Genomic DNA, 21,198 nt, shown 5'->3' with positions numbered 1-21,198 from the left:
ACCTGCCACCTTCCAAAGGTTGGTGAATCAAGTCCTTTCTGGGTTGGATGACTTTTGTGCAGCATATCTAGATGATATTGCTGTCTTTAGCTCTACCTGGGAGGATCACCTGATCCACCTGAAGAAGGTTCTGGAGGCCCTGCAAAAGGCAGGCCTGACTATCAAGGCTACTAAGTGCCAGATAGGGCAGAGCAAGGTTGTGTACCTGGGCCGCCTAGTAGGTGGGGGTCAGGTTCAACCATTGGAGAGCAAGATCCAGGCCATACAGGACTGGGCTCCTCCAACTACCCAGACACAAGTCAGAGCCTTCTTGGGCCTGACTGGGTATTACAGGAAGTTTGTAAAGAACTATGGGTCCATTGTGACACCATTAAATGATTTGACATCCAAGAAGATGCCCAAAAAGGTTCAGTGGACAGTTAGCTGTCAAAAGGCATTTGATGACCTGAAGAAGGCCATGTGCTCTGCACCTTTCCTGAAGAGTCCTGACTACTCCAAAGAGTTTATTGTCCAAACAGATGCTTCTGAGTTGGGAGTGAGAGCTGTGCTTTCACAGCTTAATGTAGATGGTCAAGACCAGCCCATTGCTTTCATTAGCAGAAGGCTGACCCCTAGAGAGAAACGTTGGTCAGCCATTGAGAGGGAGGCCTTTGCTGTGGTTTGGGCCCTGAAAAAGTTGAGACCATACTTGTTTGGCACTAACTTCCTAATTCAGACAGACCATAAGCCCCTCTTGTGGCTTAATCAGATGAAGGGTGAAAACCCCAAACTGCTCAGGTGGTCCATTTCCCTACAGGGGATGGACTTTACAGTGGAGCACAGACCACGGACTGACCATGGCAATGCAGATGGTCTCTCCAGGTATTTCCACTTAGAACATGAAGACTTATCTGGTCAAGGTTAAGTTTAATGTCCCTGCGTTTGGGGGGGGGGGGGGTGTAGGAGAGTAGGGTCTGCTATCCTATGGTCACCCCAATTTTTGCTTTTTGCTTCACTGGTTTTCGACTTAATGTGGCTGTGGGCCTGCTAATCAGACCCACAGCCTGCTGTTCTCTCTCTAAATTCACAGACATGTACTTTAGGTACATCACCAATTTGGTACTGGACGCCTTGTCAGCCCCTGTACAGTGCACTATAGGTTCCCAGGGCATAGGTGCATCCAAGGCCTACCAGGGGCTGCAGCATATCTTTTGCCACCCCTGGCTGGTACTCAAATCGACACAACTGGCTGATCACTCAGCTGGGGCAAGGTGGTGTAATCACCCCTTGCTTAGATATAGTATACCTATATCTAAACCTATATCTGGACACATACATACCTATCAGTCACTCCTATGGCAGGCCTTAACAATCCTGGAGGCAGAGTGCTTGGTTTTATGTGAGATGGTGCTCTAGCATGAGCTGAGCCTGTCTGCAGCTTTCGGAACCATTTCCTTATAGCTGTTCTAGTGATACTGCCATACCATATACTCTTAAGTGCATTATAATCCTTGCGGTTAATGCTAACTTTGGTTTAGCTTTATCAAAACATGTCGTGTTTGGTGTCATACACTTTGGAATACTACCCCCTCGCAGTTCTGGCGACGGGGGTAGCATTCCACCCTTCTAGAGGGGGAAGACATGTTACTTTACTAAAAACGCGGTTAATCCTAACCAGAGCCCCAGCATCACAAAATGGATGCTGCTGCCACAGACACAAGTTTGGCCTCCTGCTGCCGACCGAAACTCGGCAGAGGACGCTTGATCAAAGGATCTCCTGTGACAGGGAGGTGTCACACCACCCCAGACAGGAGATAGTGGGTTGTAGCAGGGAGGGTTGAAAGAAACTAGACACTGCCTGGGGCGCACAAGGTGTCCCTGGGCAGATTCCAGTCAAACCGGTTCTGGGGCCATCCTGCCCCAGTCCTGGTGGCAAACTGGACAAAGGGAAAGGGGTGTAACCACCCCCTTCCTGGGTCCCACCCATAGAAGGGACCTAGCAGGTAATCCAGCCCCCAGATTTGGAATATAGGTGGGAGCAGTGCCAATGCACATCAGATTATCCTGACTGAAACTTATGAAACGAAACTCTGGACCCTTCGACATCCCACTCGACGTGGAAGACTGAAGAATCTCCCTTGTGGTCAAGGAGTGACCACCCTGTGCAAACAGGCACCATCCAGCACCTCGACGTTTGCTTTGTTGCAGTTCCCGCCGGAACTCGAGCGACAGAGATCGACAAGAGCCAGCTTCCCTGCCTTCCAACAGCCCGATCCACAGTCTATGCAGAGCTGAGACCCGTGGAGGCGACCTGAAGCATGGGAGCGGCCATCTTGGAAAAACCACAAAGCACTGACCGTGCAGCACCCGAGGCTCCCTCGAAGCTGTGCATTGGAGTTTGAGAAGCTCCAGCCCCGAGCAGCTTTTGCACCGAAGCTCACCCCTCCACACTCGACGAGTGCTGCGTGGGGCCCTTTTGCATTTTCCTGCTCGACGCGTTGGTCCGGTCGCTTGCCCGTTGGCTAGTGGCCTCAGAACCTACGAACCTTTGAATTTACACAGCTGGTCTGGTTGCTCCAGACTGGCCCTCCCTCCCCTGAAAAGGAGCACCCGCTCTGACCTTGCTGGTCCGAGTGTTAAGCGATCTTCGAATCCTGCAAGGGTTGCCTTTGCCAAGGTTTGTTGACTCTGATCCGGAAGCCGACACCGCCGACAGCGAGAGCCTTCGTGGGACAGCTCGTGATCCACTCCAGGACATCCTCGGTGCCCCAGAGTCCACGTGGCAGCAGAGACAAGCTTCACGACATCGACCTGATTGCGCCCGACATTGCCTGGTTCCTTCCTGGTCACTGGCTAGTGACCTAGACTCTGTCCCCTCTGCTTTCAGGTACTCTACAACTTCGATCCACCCTTGGATCGCACCGGACACTTCTCTTCTGGACGCCTGCAGCATCTTCATCTCCAGGCACCCTAGATCTTCGTGACGAAACCCGACACATCTTTGCACCTGTGCACCCGCTTCCTGTGGGTGAGGTAACTCTTGAACGCCGGTGCTCCTGTAGTGGTTTACACCTCTAGTGTCTAAGTCTAAAGTTTTGTCCTTCTAGTCCAGTCGGAAGGCTCGTAAAACTGTAACTCGATAACTTTTACGCACCATTTACTTTTCATTGGTGCATGCGTGTGCTTTCTGCACTGCACCCGAATCCCGCGGGCTACTCCCGTCCTAACTGTTGTTAGTCCAGTGTAGTCCCAGCGATTCTCAGGGCCCTAGGCCTTACCACTGATCGAATAGTGATTGTTATACCACTTTTTTTATATATGGTTTGAGTGGCCACCGGCCTCATCCATAAACGTGCTACTTGTATATGTTATATTGTGCTTTTGTTTAAACGCTTGTGCTTCATTGCTCATAAAGAGTAGTGGGGATTATTCTGAGAATAAATACATATATTTTTATAATATATAACTTGTGTGGTGTCCTTTCATTTGGTATTACAGGATTGCATATGGTAAAACAGCTGGCTTCACATGCCCTCTTGAGTTAAGCCTTTAAGGCTGCTTAGTCCATGCTACCCCTAGGATAGCTTGTCTATAAGGTTGACTTACAACCATCACCATAAGGGATTGTTTGGACTGATACAAGGTGCCCACATAACTGTGGACATCACATACCAGGCCAACTTCTCACACCCATGGCAAACTAAGGGCCAGATGTAGGTAATTCATATTTACCAACTCTTAAATACCGAATTTTACCGATTCGGTATTTAAGAGTCGGTAAATATGAAGGGGGGAGATGTAGGTATTACAGATTCTGTAAATACCGAATCGTTAAGATACGGTATTTACTGAATCTGTAAATACCGCATCGGTATTGCCCATTGATTCCTATGGGCCTTGAAGCCCATAGGAATTGGGCCTTGGGCAATACCGATTCTGTAATTACAGAATCGGTAAATACCGAATTTTGCAAGGGTGCAGGGGGTGTCACTTTGACACCCTCTGGCACCCCAAAAATAGGCATGTGCGCCATGTGGCACACAGACATGCCCTAAGAGCATGTCTGTCTGTCACATGGCTAGGTGTGCATGCACACATGTGCATGCACACCTGAATTCGGTATTTTAACACCCAATTGGATTGGGTGGTAAAATACCGAATTTGTAGGGCCTTTGGGACTCAGAAGAGTCCCACCTACATCTGGGATTTACCGAATCGGTAAAAATACCGATTCGGTATTTTACAGATTCTGTAAATTTACTGATTCGGTAAATTTACAGAATCTGTAAAATCTGGCCCCCTACATCTCAAGATACCAAATACCGGTTCCGACCGGTATTTGCCACCTACATCAGGCCCTAAATTGCTTCCCAGGCAAAAGCTGCAGTACACACATTAACCTCTTCGCTGCGGTGGCTATTCCGCCGCAGCGCTAAGGGGGCGGGGGGGCCGTGCGGCACGCCCATGCTGGTGACGGAACCGCTCCGTCACCAGCCTCGGTTGAGCTGTGCTCATGACAGAGCGGTTCCGTTATGGCTCCGCCCACTCAATAGAACGCGCCGCACAGGCGCAAAATCAGTGCCGCGCAGGCGCGTCGGGCGGACCATGACGGAACCGCTCCGTCATCAGCACAGCGCTACCGCAGCTGATGACGGAGCGGTTCCGTCATCAGCGTGGAAGTGGTTAAGAGCACTGGGCGAGCCTGCTTTTTGGAGCGCCTATAAGGAATCATAACGGTGTCAGGGAGCTCTGTATGCGTGACTAATGCATTTACAACGGCAGTGCCTTAGTCTAACCCCTGATGCGTGGTACATTGCAGGGCTGTAAAATTTAAAAAAAGATTAGGCACGGCCTCCGAAAAGAACACCCCCTTCCACATCTAATCTTGATTCGTTTTCTCGCCTTTTAGCATGTGAATAGTTTAGGGGCGAGTAGAAAACACAAATTTAGATATACAGGATAAGGATCAAAAGAAGACACAACAGTCAGAGTGATACATTTTGTCAATAAGCACGGAATGTCAATGGGAAATCAGAAATAGGCAACGCGACCAGCTGGGTAAAAAAAACGGTGATGGTCGACCGGCTCCTAGAGCTGAAGTGCTGATGCCATTAAACCGGTAACGGTGAAATACAAACGCACCGAGTATAGTATATTGTTATTTTTCAATTTCGATGCTTCATTGACATACTTTTTAAAAATAAGATCTGCAAAATTACAAAGACCTGAATGCAACAAATAAAGAGTTTCGTAGATAACTCTCTTTGTCTTACATGGGACAGTTGACACACGTTAATTAAGCAGCTTGAGTACATCATCCTCCTATGACGCTTTGCAGCACAGCCCTCACAGACGCCGCTTCCCGGTACCCACCATGCACTGCGCACTCGCAGTGTACACAGCTGACTTTCCAAGATGGCGGCTGACAGTGATGTGAGTAGTTCTACCCGGTTGCTCTGTTTGTGGCTTTACTTCCTCTGTATTTACGTACATGGCTGGCTTCCTCATTGTTTTCAATAGTAAGTGGTGTATGTTTTGCTTTCCTCACAGCCCGAATCGGATGTTTTCGAGATCACGGACTTCACCACAGCCTCAGAGTGGGAGAGGTAGGATCCCGGATTTCCACCAGTCCAATGCAAAGCGCAATAGCCCACTTGTAACGTTGTATATCAAGGAAGGGCGGCTCAGCCAAACCATTAAATAACATACGTCTCCGAGGAAGGTTACCCCGCTGCTGAGCACTGCAGCGTTTCAAGGCTGCTTACGATGACTCTTGTTACCGTGGCATAACTTTTCCTGTTGTGGGGTTTTGTATTTAAGTAGTAAATTCTGCGAGTTGTAGTCATGGTTCATTTGAATTAAACCAATTGGGCAAACGCAGCCTGATAATGATATGTAAAAGTAAATTCCCTGAGGTATCATTGACATATGTAGAACCTGGTGATTCCGACTTCATGCATGTCAACATTTTAGAACAGGTAAGTAGAAGATTTTAAAAAACGTTCCTGGAAATGTACTTTTCTCTTTGAGTGCTATTGAATCAGATGCATGCTTAGGCGGGAGACAGCTAAAATGCATTCATTTTTGGGTTAAAAAATTGGATCTCCCACCAGAATTGGATATGTTGGCATTTATGCTCTACTTGTTAGTTGTGAGGAATGTGAATACCACGTTGCAATCTGGAAATTGTAAACATTGCTAGTATGAGATCAGACTTGTCAGCATGATTATGCTGGCTTAAAAAACAGGTGGAAGTGAGTGATTGACACTTAACATGGGATACTTGCATTGAACGTTCCCAATGTAAGCGAGAAACTCCTAGTTTGGATGCATACAAATATGTTATTGATTGGGGCAATGTTCTGCGAACTTTACCCATTGACTTTCTTCATAAGAACACTGCACAAAGCTAGTGCACATTGTTCACATCTGTCTATACCAGATTTTGTCTCCAGTGACAAAGCTGATTCAAAGTGTGCTGTATTGTATTTTTATATATATACATATTTTTAATACCGGTTGTTTTTGTTGCCTGTACTTTTAATGCACAGTTAGATGGTGATTCTTTTAGTTTCATTTTTAAAGTTGCTGCAATAAAGTTTTTAATTGACAATGTAACATTGTAGTTTCCTGCAATTTGAGTGCCTGGTTTACTGATGATTTGTCCTTGTTTCCTTGGTAAATAAAATACGTGGCACAACTGAATGCCTCAATATTTGAAAGGAAATCTGATTGGCCACCCCAACAAATGTTTTTTAATGTAAACTTTTTTGTTATGAGCTTATGGCGTTGATGTTTAAGTGGCTACATTTCGATAGTATTTGGTGGCATATGCATGCTAAAAAACAAAAAAACTATTGCACCAGGGAATGCCATACCAATTGGCTTTGCCAATGCTGCCCCCGCGTTAGCCAAGATATTTTAATATATTTACGTACAATATATTTATGGGGTGTTCAGCCAGCTTTTTTCATCCATTGCCTGTCAGTGTGCCATTCAGATTTTTGTTCCACCCACCACTTGTGGAACAACCGGCATTTAGGCCTACCACAACAAGCATTGATAGTATGCTAGAAAGAGCGGTCCGCATCGTCAGCAATGAGATTGAACTGACTGAGAGGCGCCTCTCTCTTGGCCTGGGGGTACCACTGCCACCCACAAATCCAACAGTGGAGGGCATTAACTTGAATACGAGTAACAATTCCATTATTACTCATGCGGACCCCAGAGGTGACACGATATCCCGTGCCCCTGAATCAGACATCAACACATCAGCCACCCTAACGAATATTGATGCACCTATTGGGGCGAAAGCTAAAAGGAAGCCAGTTAAAGCAGTAAGCGCCAAGAGGAAGCAACCGACTCGTCCTTGTTCATCTCGAACTACACTGAACTCTTGGATACACCGTCCTACTAATCATATAACAGCTGTGGCCCAGGTACAAACACCAGTTATTAATTCCCTCAGTCGCTCAATTGGAACTCAGACTGAGACTGATTTGTCCTTTATTGATAGCAGCAACAGGAGCGAAGTGGCCATAAGCCATATTGTGGACACTATCACTGATAGTATTAAGACTGCACTTGATAGTTTCCTTGCTACTTTAAGGGATTGTCTACTTGTGCCACAATTTGTGCCATCTATGCCTCAGCCTGTGATTCCTAATACTGTTCCACCCGTAAATGCCAGTATGATTGTGTCCACTGATTTGGGAATGCCAAGTATACCTCCTAATAACACCCACGTTCACCAACAGATCCCGATTGATGTCCCTAATTTGAATTCAGGGTCTACCCAGTGTGATATGTGTAATAAAATTCGGTTGTGTTTTGAACCTGGGGGTGCTGGTAGGGCAAATATGAATATTGTGAATGGTGGTATAATTCGAACTCTTGAAGGAAATGCCACACAAATCACGCCATCTACTTGTATTCCCTCTGCGGCCTCAATTAACACTCACGCTGTTGGTAAGATACTGCGAGAGGGCGCTACTGACTCCACCTGTTTGTTAGACCATAAGGGCAATAGGGAGGTATTAAATCTACCCCCGGAAGCGTGCCCAAATGTTGTGGTTTTAGCAGGTGTCCTCCCTCTAAGGGCCGACCAAACAGAATCATGGGAGTAATTATGCTACAAGAGCTTGGACTGGCTCTCCAAAAACAAAAGGTTTAGGAAGTCATTAATAGAGAACATCATTATGGTATGGAGAATAGGATGGGTGGGTACGGCCCCAAAATGTATCAAGGGAGACTGTATAGTTATTAACTTCCGCAGACCCTCTGTGGCAAAATCAATACTATTAATACAGGAGGAGCAAGCTAATTTAACTACCGGTATTTGGGCCTTACCATTGGGCTATTTTTATAAGCCCTTGCAAGAGGCACTCCGCTCTGACACGTCTTGTACCCTCAGGCCTTTTTCCTTACTTAATAGATTTATGCCCTTATCAGGTTTAGATTGCCAAGATTGACTGCCTTTTCCCCTCATAAACTCAGAGCCACCAGAGGTAGAAGAGCCCATACCCTGCCAAACTTGCCCCTTGTCTTGCGAACCCAACACCCCAACTGTATTTAACGATGAGTCTACTCTCAAAATATTGAGTTTGAATGTCACGGGTCTGGCATCTAAATTAAATTCACCAGATTGGTTGGATTTCATTTACAGCCAAGACATCGTAATGTTTCAAGAGACCTGGGCAACCCGGGAATTATTCTTGGAGGGGTTCGAATGTTTTAACATCGTATCCCCTGCCCCATACTCAGGACGACCAGTTGGTGGCCTCTCAACGTGGGTTAATATCAGGACAGGGGGACGTGCTAGGGTTCTCCACACTAATAATGATACATTCCAGGTCACAATCTACACACGAGGGACTCCGTTCTACTTTATTAATTTTTATAATAACGATTTTAAAAATGTACCCAATATGAACTTTATCGAGTTGTTTAAATTTATTTCTAATTTGCAAACAGTTCATCGTGGTGTCAAAGTCAAGAGCTTTTGCTTAGGTGGTGATTTTAATGTAAAAATCCCAAAGGGTATCTACTCAGCAATTGACCACACTGACACAACACGGTTATGTCACAGAGGAGTGCAGCTACTAGATCTCCTCAGTGCCTACAACTTCTTAGATGTCATGGAGCTTGCAGCAGTACCCACTACGGATGGCCACATAGAACCCACCTATAGAGGCAGGGGTTCAGCCTCTACTATCGATTACATTTTCATTACCGCTTGTCTAGAAAATTGTGTGTTAAAAGCAGTGGTAATTCCAACACACCAGGGGGACCACAACCCGATCAATCTGACTCTGAGCCTTATGTCCAGACCAATTTATGACAAATTGCAGGGTGCCAGTGATTTGACTCCCACTACTGACAACCTTAGACTGGTTTGGAGAGCTATAGATAACAAAGCGGCATTTGATAGGATGGTAAGATCTTACCCCGAACTGATTAACACCTGTTTGAAGTTCAGAGAATGTAACCCTGAGGTAGTTGGCGCTTTCTTAGAGCTCTGTACTGTATTACATCCTTGTTGTCCAGGCCCAATAAGAAAACTCATTTAGATCTAGGCTTGTTTAATGCCGACTGCTCCTCAGCTAATAGAGCCCTTCGCAGGGCGCTTGCCAATAAACCTAGAGACAGCTCTCTCATTAAATCACTTAGGTTGAATTATAAGAGAGCCATTGCAATTAGAAAGGAGTAGATTACAAAAGAGCATTGGGACAACCTCGTTCGGGCCAACACTCTAAAAAATGGCAAGGAGTTTTGGCTGGCTGTTAAAGGCATGAGGTCTCTGGGAAACTGTATGTCGTCAATCAGCTGCAATATTTCCATTGAGTCTTGGATGGCTCATTTTAGTAAGATCTATGCTGCCCCTACTTCTCCCACTCCTATTGAAGAGATCATACCAATTACTACGGTCTAGATTGATTTATCAGAGGTAGAGGAGGCCATTCACCAGAGCCTGGGATGCAAAGCCCCCGGGCCCGATGGTTTGCCTATCGACCTTATCAAAAGTCACCCTGATTCTTGGGCGCTACTATTGCTAAATGTTTTTAATAACCTAACTAATTCCCCTACACCCCACACTTGGTCATCCAGTATTATAGTGCCGATTTTTTTAAAAGGGGGAACGTTCAAACCCGAGTTGCTACAGGCCGACCTCCCTGATCGATAACACTTCAAAATCCTGGGGAGGGTACTGTATAACAAAATCAAGTCTTGGGAAGAAGAATGTCAGATTTTACACCTGTGTCAGTTGGGGTTTAGGAGTAATAGTGGCACTGTGGAACAATGCCTCAACCTCAACTTGATTGTTAGCAAATACAACATAGCCAAGAAAACACCTGTGTATCTGGCATTCATGGACCTTACGTCGGCCTTTGAGTTTGTAAACAGACCTCGACTGTGGGCCACTCTTTTCAACTATGGACTGGGCGAGTCCCTCATTTCTTTTTTAGCTTATTTGCACAAAGATCTACACGCCCGGGTGCGCATTAGCAGGGATGGTGAGGTCTCCAAAGCCATTGAGATAGGAAGGGGGGTCAGGCAGGGCTGCGTCCTGGCCCCCTCCTATTTATTTTATACATTAAGGATTTAAACAAGTGTCTGGTAACACTAACTCAGGATGTCCCACTTATCAATGGTAATAAACTCCCTGCTTTGTTATATGTCGACGATGCAGTGCTGATGGAGCGTACTCCTAAAGCTCTCCGCTCCGTGGTTTCGTAGAGTTTATTGCAGCCCTGGATCTATGCACCAATTTCAAAAAAATATTTTTTAATGGCGTGTGGGTCTAAGAAGTATTTTAACTCATCTAGTTTTAAATTCTAATTGTTTACAGAGCCCTTGCACTTTCCCATACCTTGGCTTGGTATTTGCATCTAACGGGTCGTGGACTGATCACGTGGCCCATTGTAGGAGGAAGTTCATAAACTCTATTAACACGATACTTGGGCTTCCTAAGCCAAGGAATATAGAGGTGGCGCCCGCAATTATTAAGATCTTCATACTCCAATGTATACCAGTTGCAACCTACGGTGCTGAAGTCTGGGGGCATACTAACAGTGCTAGCCTCCAGGGTGAAGAGAATAGATTTTGTCGTAAAATCCTGAGTGCACCCATCTCATCATCTAATTATGCTAGTCACTGTGAATTAAATCTGCCATACATTGAAGACAACATTAAGGCTCACCCAGCCCTCTTCTGGTTGAGAATCTGGAAAAACCCAGCTGCCCAACTTACCAGAGAGATAATCCTAGATTGTCTGAAATGCGACAGGGGGATGGACATACCATGGCTGGCTGCGGTTCACAAAAGTTTAGCTAGTGTGAACCCTGAATCAGTATTCGTAAACCTCTCAGACCTTGGTACCATCAGGAGTAAATCCCTTCAAAGAACCCTATATGCATCGTATAAAAGCGATAGACTGGTCACAGAGTGTAAAAAAAAGTCAGTCGCCAGATACATGCATATTGAGAACGTCCCTCCCGCAGTCTCTAGTTATTTGTTAAAACCAATTGGCCTTTGGGAAAGGGGCTTACTCGTTCGGCTGAGGACTGACTCAATGAAATTTATGCTCTCATTTCCTGTGTTTTGTTTCCCTAACCTTGACCTTTTAACCTGTTCGTGCAATAACCAACACAAACAGTCGATGCTGCACTTTTTATTTTTCTGTTATTATTATTTAATTCTCACCAAAAGGTTCTTGATTCCTTATTTTAAGGCTTCAAGTGAGATTGATTATAAGGCAGCTTATGGCATGGTGATTGCACTAAGTGATGATGAATTAATTTTTTGTGTTGGCTCTTTTTTGAAGGCGGCGGTGCACACTCGTAACTCTATGCGACCATGCTGAATTATAGCACTGTATTTCACGTTTTTAACCTGAACTGTCAAATGTCTTTTTAATGATCTGCCTCATTATTAGATTGTGCACTGTATTACTGGAGGCCAAATTTTAATTTTATATGATGCCCTTTTTGCTTTTCTGTTTCTGTACTTTTATGGATATGCATTTTGTATCCGAATAAAGTTTATATTGATTGATTGATTTAATATAATTACCACAATATATTTATGGGGTGTTCAGCCAGCTTTTTTTATCCATTGCCTGTCAGTGTGCCTTTCACATTTTTGTTCCACCCACCACAGCAAATAGTACAGGATCAGTTCACTTCAGCCAATGGTTTTACCTCTCTTTGAGTGATGGCATTTTACTCTTGCAATATGTGCGCTTGCACACTCTCTCTCATATCCCCTTGTACAGTTTTACAAAAACGAATAATAAATATTGGCAAAGCCAAAAGTTGGCAGCCATTGCCAAACCTGTAGGTTTTTAAAGTGCTTGTTTTGCATGACTGTTACACCTCTGTTTGCTTTAATCAATTATGAATAATCGGGCAGTTCTGAAATATTTCGGAAGTGATTTATTGTTTGCTTTTGTTTTGTTTATATTTCAAAAGAGAAAAATAATGCCATTGCTGATTTCTACTTATTTTCAGCACTGCCAGTGAAAGATTGGCCACTGGCACCGCTAGTGCAAAAAAAAAAAAGCTCTGGCTAATGCACACAGTAGTTATATCGTCTTACATTTAGCCCAGTGTACTATTGGGAAGAGCACATTTGTTCTGTTACAGATGGCAAATCTGGAGAGTGCAGCTCTAGACTTCACTCATAAGCACCCAATTAGAGGGATGCTAAATATAGACACTATAATTAGATTACCTCACATTTCTGCATTTCCCACTACTTTTCAGTAACATGGCAATGCTAACTTACTACTCCTAAATCATCACCAGCTAAAATCTGTTTTTGATACAATAATAAATGAGGTAAACCCTGCAGTACGTGGAGTGAGGTATTTGCATCAACTCGTCCTCCGATTTCTTTAGTTTTTTTCACTTTTGTTCAAAATATTGTGATAGCACCACAATTTTGAATTTGTATAACTTTACTAACATCGCTTGGTGTATTCCCAATATTTAATGCCCAGCTCTTATTGAGCAGGACAGTATACATGATTAGTTTAGTACGTTCCTACCAGAAAAGCACTGTGAAGGTAGGCATCCTTTGCTACTACAGAAGTGCAAACAGTATCACCGCAACAGAGCAATAATCTGCATTGCTAATCTTCAGTGTTGCATGGCAACCCCAAATGATGATTGAACAATAGTGTTGAAGGGCGTGCCACAAAAGTGCCTCTCGCCCAGAGGTCTGTTGTTTTTTTAGATTATAATAGGAGGGCAACTTGGATATGCCTAATCTGCAATGTATTTATTTCATTACATACTGGTCGATTAAAATCTCCAAAAATGAAATTAGTCAAAAGTCTAGATTTAGTAATTTATTATCGAAATCACTTAAAATGCTTGATTCCAGAGCATTTTTAATGTAAATATGGATTTGCTGCTCTTGTCACGTAATCTAACACCTGCTGTATAGTGTTTACAGTTTGTTCAGGGTACCCCAAATCCGAACTTTTAAAAGTACTGCAGACGGGGTGCAAATACACATCTACTGGTTACCTTTCAGCTGTTGCTTGTTATTTCGACGCATAGTGTTAACATCAACAATGGATGGAATGCGTGATGGGCTTTTATTTAGAGCAGGCAATAGAAAATCGGCATACTTTGTGCCTACCTTCCTACTTTCATGGTCCACTTGCACTGTGCTTTCTCCTCCTGTGACCCCTCCTTCGGCCAATCTTCTCCCCTAGGACACTCACACCCACTTCCTCATATTCTGGCCAACCTCTTCCTCATTTTCCGGTTTACCTTAATTCACCTACTCATTCTCCTGCTGTGCTGCATGCACCATCACTCTTCTTATGAAGCGGGATGCATGCCACGCAGCACATCGTTAGTAGACATCAAGCAGGCAGGGAAATAAAGCTAACACCGTAAAGGCTGCACCACACTGTGTTGTATTGTCGGATTGGAAACAGACACAGTAAACGCTAACTCATCACAGGCTTCCTGGGATCAAAGAACTAAGTAATCAAGCACATTGACATAGCAGACAGACCATTTCCAACTCCAGCTTGACCACTGTGCATAATGCCACATCAGTGTACCAAAGACTTGGCTCCAAAATCAGCGGCCCGTTCAAAAGCGAAAGAAACCCAGCAACTGTAGATAGTTCCAGAGCTTTTACATAAGAAGTAAGGAAATTGCTTTAGGATACAACAAAAGACAGCACAAAATGCCAGTATCTCTGGATTTTTTAAAATCATTTTATTTACTAGTTATAGAGATAGCAACACCAGTCATACACACTGTTAAAAATCCAACATGTTTCTCTCCGTCAAGAGCTTACTCTTGACTGAGCCACAGAAACCACAACCAGATCGGCTTTCTCCACACTATACATTAAAATGCTTTCAGCTTTTTGCATGTTACTGATTCCTCCTTATCTCTAGGAAACAAGCTCAAGGTCTACTAGCTTGTGAAGTTCACACGCACTCCCCAGTATATTATACTCCCAGTATTCAAATTTTACTGATTTTCACAGATAAATACAGACAGAAAACAATGTGTTTCCTGTCTGTATTTATTTTTAAAAGCAGAAAATGATGCTTCTTGTGAGTGACTTTCAACGCTGTTCTTCAAGAATTCCAAATCAACATCTGAGCAGATAATCAGCATGGGGAGTTAAAAAACAGGATGAGATTTCCTTAAATGTAAATTTAGAGAAAGAGGAAATTCCACTTGCAGGTGGAGGTGTGCACTTATATACATAGACCTAGACGGTCTTTATCAAACTCTTATCCTTTCTCAGTAATAAATCCATCATAAATTTATCTTGATTTCAAACAAGAATGTATTTGTTTTATACTCTTTAGTTCATCAAAAATGTAAATCCATTCTCTGTGACGACTTTCAACTTATACATTCAGCATCTACCCAATGCATTTTGGGTCCTAATCGACCCTTCCTCGGGGGTCTGTGTAGGAAAACAAGGAATATAATGAGCCACTCAGCTACTATTCATGCATCTATCGTAACTGTTATAATATTAGCATCACAGTACTAGTAATTCATTATAACATATCTAACTTGATGTCCCAATGTTTGACATATTCTCTATCAAATTCCATCATGGCATTATAACTATTTCGTCTCTTCACGCGTGATTGGCCAAATCCATATTCATTGCAATTTCACAAAACATAAACCTGACAAACAAAAATAAACAAACGTTTGTTGAGAACTTACAGCAAAATGTAAAGCTTTTCGCGCCTCGTTCTTTCCGCCAATCATAATGTCGATAACAAACTGAGGCTGACTATCTTAAGTTTTAAACGTTTTGGTTGGTTAAAGACGCGATCACGTGACCGCTATTGTTGTCAACTCAAAAAACGATCAATTATCCTTTATGCTTAACTCTGTGGTGACGAACACATACTAAATGATCAATTATGGACATTACTCGATGACATAAAACTCTTTGCAGACAAATACTGAAAACTTAAGCGATATACGCAAAAAAATCTTTTCACACGGTATCACAAGCAGACAAAATAAAAACCATGAAAACTTCAGTATTGATTCCTGAAAACTTAAAAATTGCGAGACCTATAACAAATAATAATAAAGTTAAAGGACATAGTACACCAAGAAGTTCAACAAATCGTCGGCCATTTTGGAATGGGACTCTAACTCAAATCATTATATGCTTCAAAGTTAGCAGGAGTCCAGTAAATACTTTCCTAAGCAGTGTTCATAAAAACAGGATAATTCTATCCTGTCATTTAATCCTTGCGGTTGTAGGCTGCCCATTCTGTGAATCCAAAAGTACTCAGACCTCAGTCTCTGTTTATGTGTTTCCATATCTGGTTGTGATTTGATCACCTCTAATATGGTAAAACGGACTTGAGCTATATTGTGACCTGCTTCTGCCCAGTGTGTTGCTACTGTGGATTTTAAGTTCTTCTGACGAATATTACTTTTATGTTCAGTAATTCTTATCTTAATCTTACGTTCTGTTTGTCCAATGTATAACTTACCACATGGGCATTTAATGCCATAGATCACTCCTTTTGTGTCACAAGTACTTGAATGTAACAATGACATCTTTTTACCAGTCATCGGGTGTGTGAAGATTCTCCCAACCATAACGTTGTTACAATGCATGCCATTTTCACATCTTTGCATGCCTTTATACGTTGTTTCTACTTTCTTGGTTGTTTGTCTTTTAAGTAATTCTGTTAAATTCTTAGATCGATTGTATGCAAATGTTATTTGATTTGCAAAAAGTGGTTGAAGATCTGGTTCCTGCGTAATCAGTGACCAATGTTTTCTCATGATATTGGTGAGCCTTGTAGTCTGTACAGAATGTTTCAATACACACACTGTGAGTTTAGTCTCTGTTTTTTCTTTTTTCTGAAGTAAAGAATCTCTGTTCATTGCCATAACTTTCCTTTTAGATTCTTCATGTAAGGTTTTTGGGTAACCTCGTTTGAGATATTTTTGGATCTGGTTGTTGAAAGTGGTTGATAAGTTATTAGGATCTGACGTGATTCTTTTCTGACGAATAAATTGGGACAGAGGTAAATGTTTTTTGAGGGAATGATGATGATAAACTCTTATAGTGAAGACCACTGTTTCTATCAGTTTCTTTAGTGTAGACACTTGTGTTGATCATCCCTTGTTTGATACTGATTTGAACATCCAAAAAAGCCAACTCATGTTGATCCATTTGGTATGTGAATTTAATCCTTTCATGTTGTGAATTAAGAACTTGAATATTTTCGATCAATTTTTCTTTCGCCCCTCTCCAAATGATAAAAATATCGTCGATATATCTCTTGAATACAATGAGACCAGTTGTCCAATTTGTATTGTTAATTATGTGGTCACTTTCAAACTTCTCCATGAAGGTGTTTGCGTAGGAAGGTGCCCCCGCAAAACACGTGGATGTTCCACTGCATTGTTCATAAAATTCATCATCCCATTGAAGATAACTGTGGAGTAATGCAAACTGTAACAATTCCAACATGAATACTTTATCAGATCCTGTAATCTCATTCTCCAATAAACACCATTCCATAGCTTCAATCCCCTCATTATGAGGGATAGAAGTGTACAATGCTGTCACATCAATTGAACACAACCATATTTCTTCATTTATTGGAATGTCAAGTGTTGCCAACATGTTTAAAAAGGAGGTGGTGTCCTTTATATGAGTACTCCATTTTTGTACCAACGGTTGCAAGAACCAATCTAGGTACTGACCTAGTGGTTCAGATAGTGATCCACATGCGGACACAATAGGTCTAAAAGGAGGTTTACTTGCATTTTTATGGATTTTTGGGAGCATATAAAACTGGGGTCTCCTAGGATATTTGATGTTTAAAAATTGATATGTTCGGAGCGTAATCCACTTCATTTGTTATGTTATGTTATGTTAAATGAATTTGTTGAGCGCAACTAACACCATTAGGTTTCTTGGCGCTTGTGCTGGGGAAGCAGTGAGGGAAGTGTGAAGCGGAATCTAGAGGTAAGAAGTAGTGAAAAGGAAAGTTTTAAGGAGTGATCTGAAACCAGAGTATGAGGGTGCAAGCCTAAGGGAGAGGGGGAGGGCGTTCCAGAAGGATGGGGCTGGAAAAGAGAACCTGAGGCCCCCATGTTTCTTCCTCTTGAATCTAGGAACGGATAGCAGGGCCATCTGAGATGAACGGAGATTGCGGGGAGGGGCATACGGATGAAGGAGGGAGAAAATAAAAGAGGGACATTGACCAGAGAGGGATTTTGAGATAATACAGCCAAGCTTAAATTTACAGCGGGCAGAGACCGGGAGCCAGTGGAGACTCTTTAGAAGAGGACGAACATGTTGATCTCTCGTTTGATGATAAATCAAGCGAGCGGCTTGATTTTGGATCAACTGGAGTCTTTTCAGTTGGTAATCAGGGATGCCCACATACAATGCGTTTGCGTAATCAAGTCTGCTGATCACTAACGCAAGCAGCGCTAGGGTAAGCGCTTCGGTGGTAAGTAGGCGGGAGATTTTTCGAATTTTCCTGAGTTGGAAATGGCTGGCGGACACCACTGCGCTGATCTGGGGGGTCATAGAGAGATCGTTGCTAATGACAACGCCCAGGCTTTTGGCAGAGATGACTGGAGGGGGAGGGCTTCCGAGGCTTGCAGGCCAGATAGAGGGCTGCCAAGGATTAGATGCTCCCCCGATAAGAATCAGTTCAGTCTTGTCGGGGTTAAGCTTCAGGTGGTTTGAGCTCATCCAGTTGCTGATGAAGCAGAGTGTATTTTGGAAGGTGGAGATAGAGTCATCAGAAGAGTCAATGGTAAAAATCAACTGGATGTCGTCCGCGTAATTGAACGCGGTAACACTCATCCCACGAAGGGCACGGAGTAAAGGGGCCAAATACAAATTAAAAAGGAGAGGGGACAATGAGGAGCCTTGGGGGACACCGCAGGTCAGCTCTACCTGAGTGGCAGAGAACTGGGACAGCCTGACGGCTTGATGACGTTCCGTCAAAAAAGACTGAACCCAGTCCAGGGCGGTTCCATGGATACCAGCCTCTCTGACACGGTCGACCAGGATACCATGGTCGACCGTGTCAAAAGCGGCCGATAAATCCAAAAGGACCAGGGCTTGGCGGATGTTAGCATCAGCCCCTCTGCGCAGTTCATCCATCTCAGAGAGAATGACTGCCTCCGTGGAATGCGCAGGTCTAAACCCTGCCTGCTTAGGGTCTAGGACGCATGAGTCCTCGATAAAGGAGCTGAGAGTGTGAGTTACGTGTGACTCCAAGACTTTACTGAGGAAAGGAAGGAGGGATATAGGGCGATAGTTGCTCATGATGGAGGGGTCTGCCAAGGGTTTTTTCAAAATGGCGACCACCTCTGCCTGTTTAAAGGAGCGGGGGACTTCCCCTGTGGCCAAAGAGTTGTTTAGAAGGGCCAAGGGGGGTTCAGGGCAGGAGGTGAAAGCTGCTCGAAAGGCCGAGGGAGGGCAGCAATAGCGGGGGGAACCGGAGGAAATTTTATACAGGAGTGAAAGGAAATTAGCTATCGAAATGGGGGGGTCAGAGTTAAAGTATGAGAGTTAAGGTAATTAATGGAATCAATGAGTGGGGAAGGGACAGGCGGAACTTGGGCAGCAATACTTGTTTTGATTGTAACAATTTTTTCTACAAAGAATTCGTTCAAGGAATCACACAGGTGTTGAGAGGGGAGGGGCCCTATTGTGAGTCACGCTGGATTAGACAGTTCCTCTACAATTGAGAATATATCCTTTGATTTATTTGCGGAATCCATAATTTTGTTAGAGAAATAAAAGGATTTGGCCGAGGCTATGGCTGTTTTGTATTTTTTAAGCAAGGAGGAGAATACCTCCTTGGTCTCAGGGGAGTACCCCCGGCACCAGCGCCGTTCTGCCTGACGGAGGCCTAATTTTAAAGCCCTCAGATCGTCGGTGAACCACCTTTGAGCATCATGACAGCGTCTTGCTCTAACTACTTTTAAGGGGGCTACCACGTCGGCAGCAGAAGTAAGCCAACGAGTAAGGCTCGATGTCTGGGAATCGATAGAGACTGATGGATCAGGGGTGGGGGGAACTGATGAGCTGAGAAGAGAGCTGAATTCATTTAGGTCTGAGCTATTCCAGTTGCGAGCCAAGAAATTAGTTTCCCGAGGGTTAGTGACAAGCAGGGGCATCGCTAGGGTAAAAGTAATTAAGGAATGGTCTGACCAAAGGCAGGGCAGGACAAGAGGGACAGAAATATCCAGGCAAGATGTCCAAACCTGGTCAAGAGTGTGACCCTTAATGTGCGTGGGTGAGTGGATGTGCTGGGTACAGTTCAAACCTAGCATGAGGTCTGAAAAGGCCAGTGAGGCAAGGGATTCATGGGCGTCCGAGGGCCCATAATTAAAATCTCCCAGGACCAGAACGTTGGAGTTATTGATGGTAAGCTGAGAGATAAGATCGCCAAACTGGGCAGGGAAGTTGGGCATGGGTTGAGGGGGACGGTAGACCAGGGCACATATGAGAGAGGACCCTGGCTGTTCCAATCTGAGTACCAAGCATTCTGTCATGGAGATGCTGGTAGTGGGCACTATAGAAAAACGAATCGGGTGCTTAATGATAGCAGCAACCCCCCCTCCGGCCTTGCCAGAGGCACGGTTAGCTTGTAGTATGTAGTACACAAAGCTACAGAGTAGAGTAGGGCCCAAGGGGAGTTATTATTATAGACCTACCAGCACCTTGTCCCCCAACTATACATATTCAATACAAGGAAGATGCTACAGGTCTTTGGTACAATCCAGGCATGCAAAGGGAATCTCAAAGGTATTCCACAACAGAAGCTGGAGTAACAGGATAGACACAGGGATACAAAAAGTGAGAAAAGTACCCATCAGCCCACTCAATAGTGGAGGCTCGTCATTTGGGATTTTCAAATGTAGAAAGTTGGTGTCCAAAAAACACTACCTCCAGTTGTTACTGAGGCTAGTTTAGGACCCAAAGGTTGAACCCTCAACCTGAGCAAATGGCAGCACAAGTGGCTGAAAAGGGGCTTAGTTGCAGTGCTCCAAGAAATAAGAAAAAGTGAGAAAAAAGGAAGATAATCCAAGTGATTCTAAAAATGCCTATCTTGACGTCAACAAGAAAACTTTATTGGGTGTGCCCGTCAAGATGGTATGGTTAAAAACAGAGTGACAATAGCAAGAAGGATGGTTTGCTATTTACCCACGATGTTGTTTGGTCAACATGTTTCAGCCTATCAAGGCTTTCGTCAGGACCTATGTATCACTACTGCAACACTTACTTCATAACGTGTAAGAAGAGAAAAATAATATTTCCATGGGTGGTGTGTCCCCTCCTGTTGAAGGAAAAGAGAAAAAAGAAGAAAGAATACACAAAAAAGTGACTCAAGTCCCTTATAGTGACAGTCACATATGTATATATTATTTACAATATTTTCAGTAAATTCACTTACCCAACTCTGTGGGATCAGGAGCCTCACCTCACCTGGCGACAGCTCAGGCTAAAGGAGGCCACGCACTGAAAGAAACGTGTTAAAAATAAAAATGTAGTTTATTTTAGTTCATCTCAAAAGCAGCTATTTCCCAGATTACAAGGAAAGGCAGACTGCGGCAGTTGTTGGCTACAACCTTGTGGTAGTTTAACAATATATACACACCCACCACTCCGCCTAGATGTATCTTGTATCTATTTAGATGACATAGACCTCCC

At 43.8% G+C, this 21,198-nt stretch overlaps 1 protein-coding gene across 1 annotated transcript in view; it reads left to right on the top strand.

Moving 5' to 3' along the window:
- The first annotated feature begins 5,313 nt into the window (after positions 1–5,313).
- The window catches only part of RAB3GAP1 (RAB3 GTPase activating protein catalytic subunit 1), a 436,470-nt gene continuing 420,585 nt past the window's right edge, over positions 5,314–21,198 (top strand). Inside the window, exons 1-2 of the mRNA XM_078681808.1 lie at positions 5,314–5,412; positions 5,530–5,585. Of these exons, the coding sequence (XP_078537934.1) occupies positions 5,395–5,412; positions 5,530–5,585 (74 nt within the window). The 5' untranslated portion in view covers positions 5,314–5,394. The remainder of the gene's footprint in view (positions 5,413–5,529; positions 5,586–21,198) is intronic.

Source organism: Lissotriton helveticus, chromosome 3_1 (genome assembly GCF_964261635.1).
Source record: "Lissotriton helveticus chromosome 3_1, aLisHel1.1, whole genome shotgun sequence".
NCBI lineage: Eukaryota > Metazoa > Chordata > Amphibia > Caudata > Salamandridae > Lissotriton > Lissotriton helveticus.
This window is presented reverse-complemented; position numbering and strand designations above follow the sequence as displayed.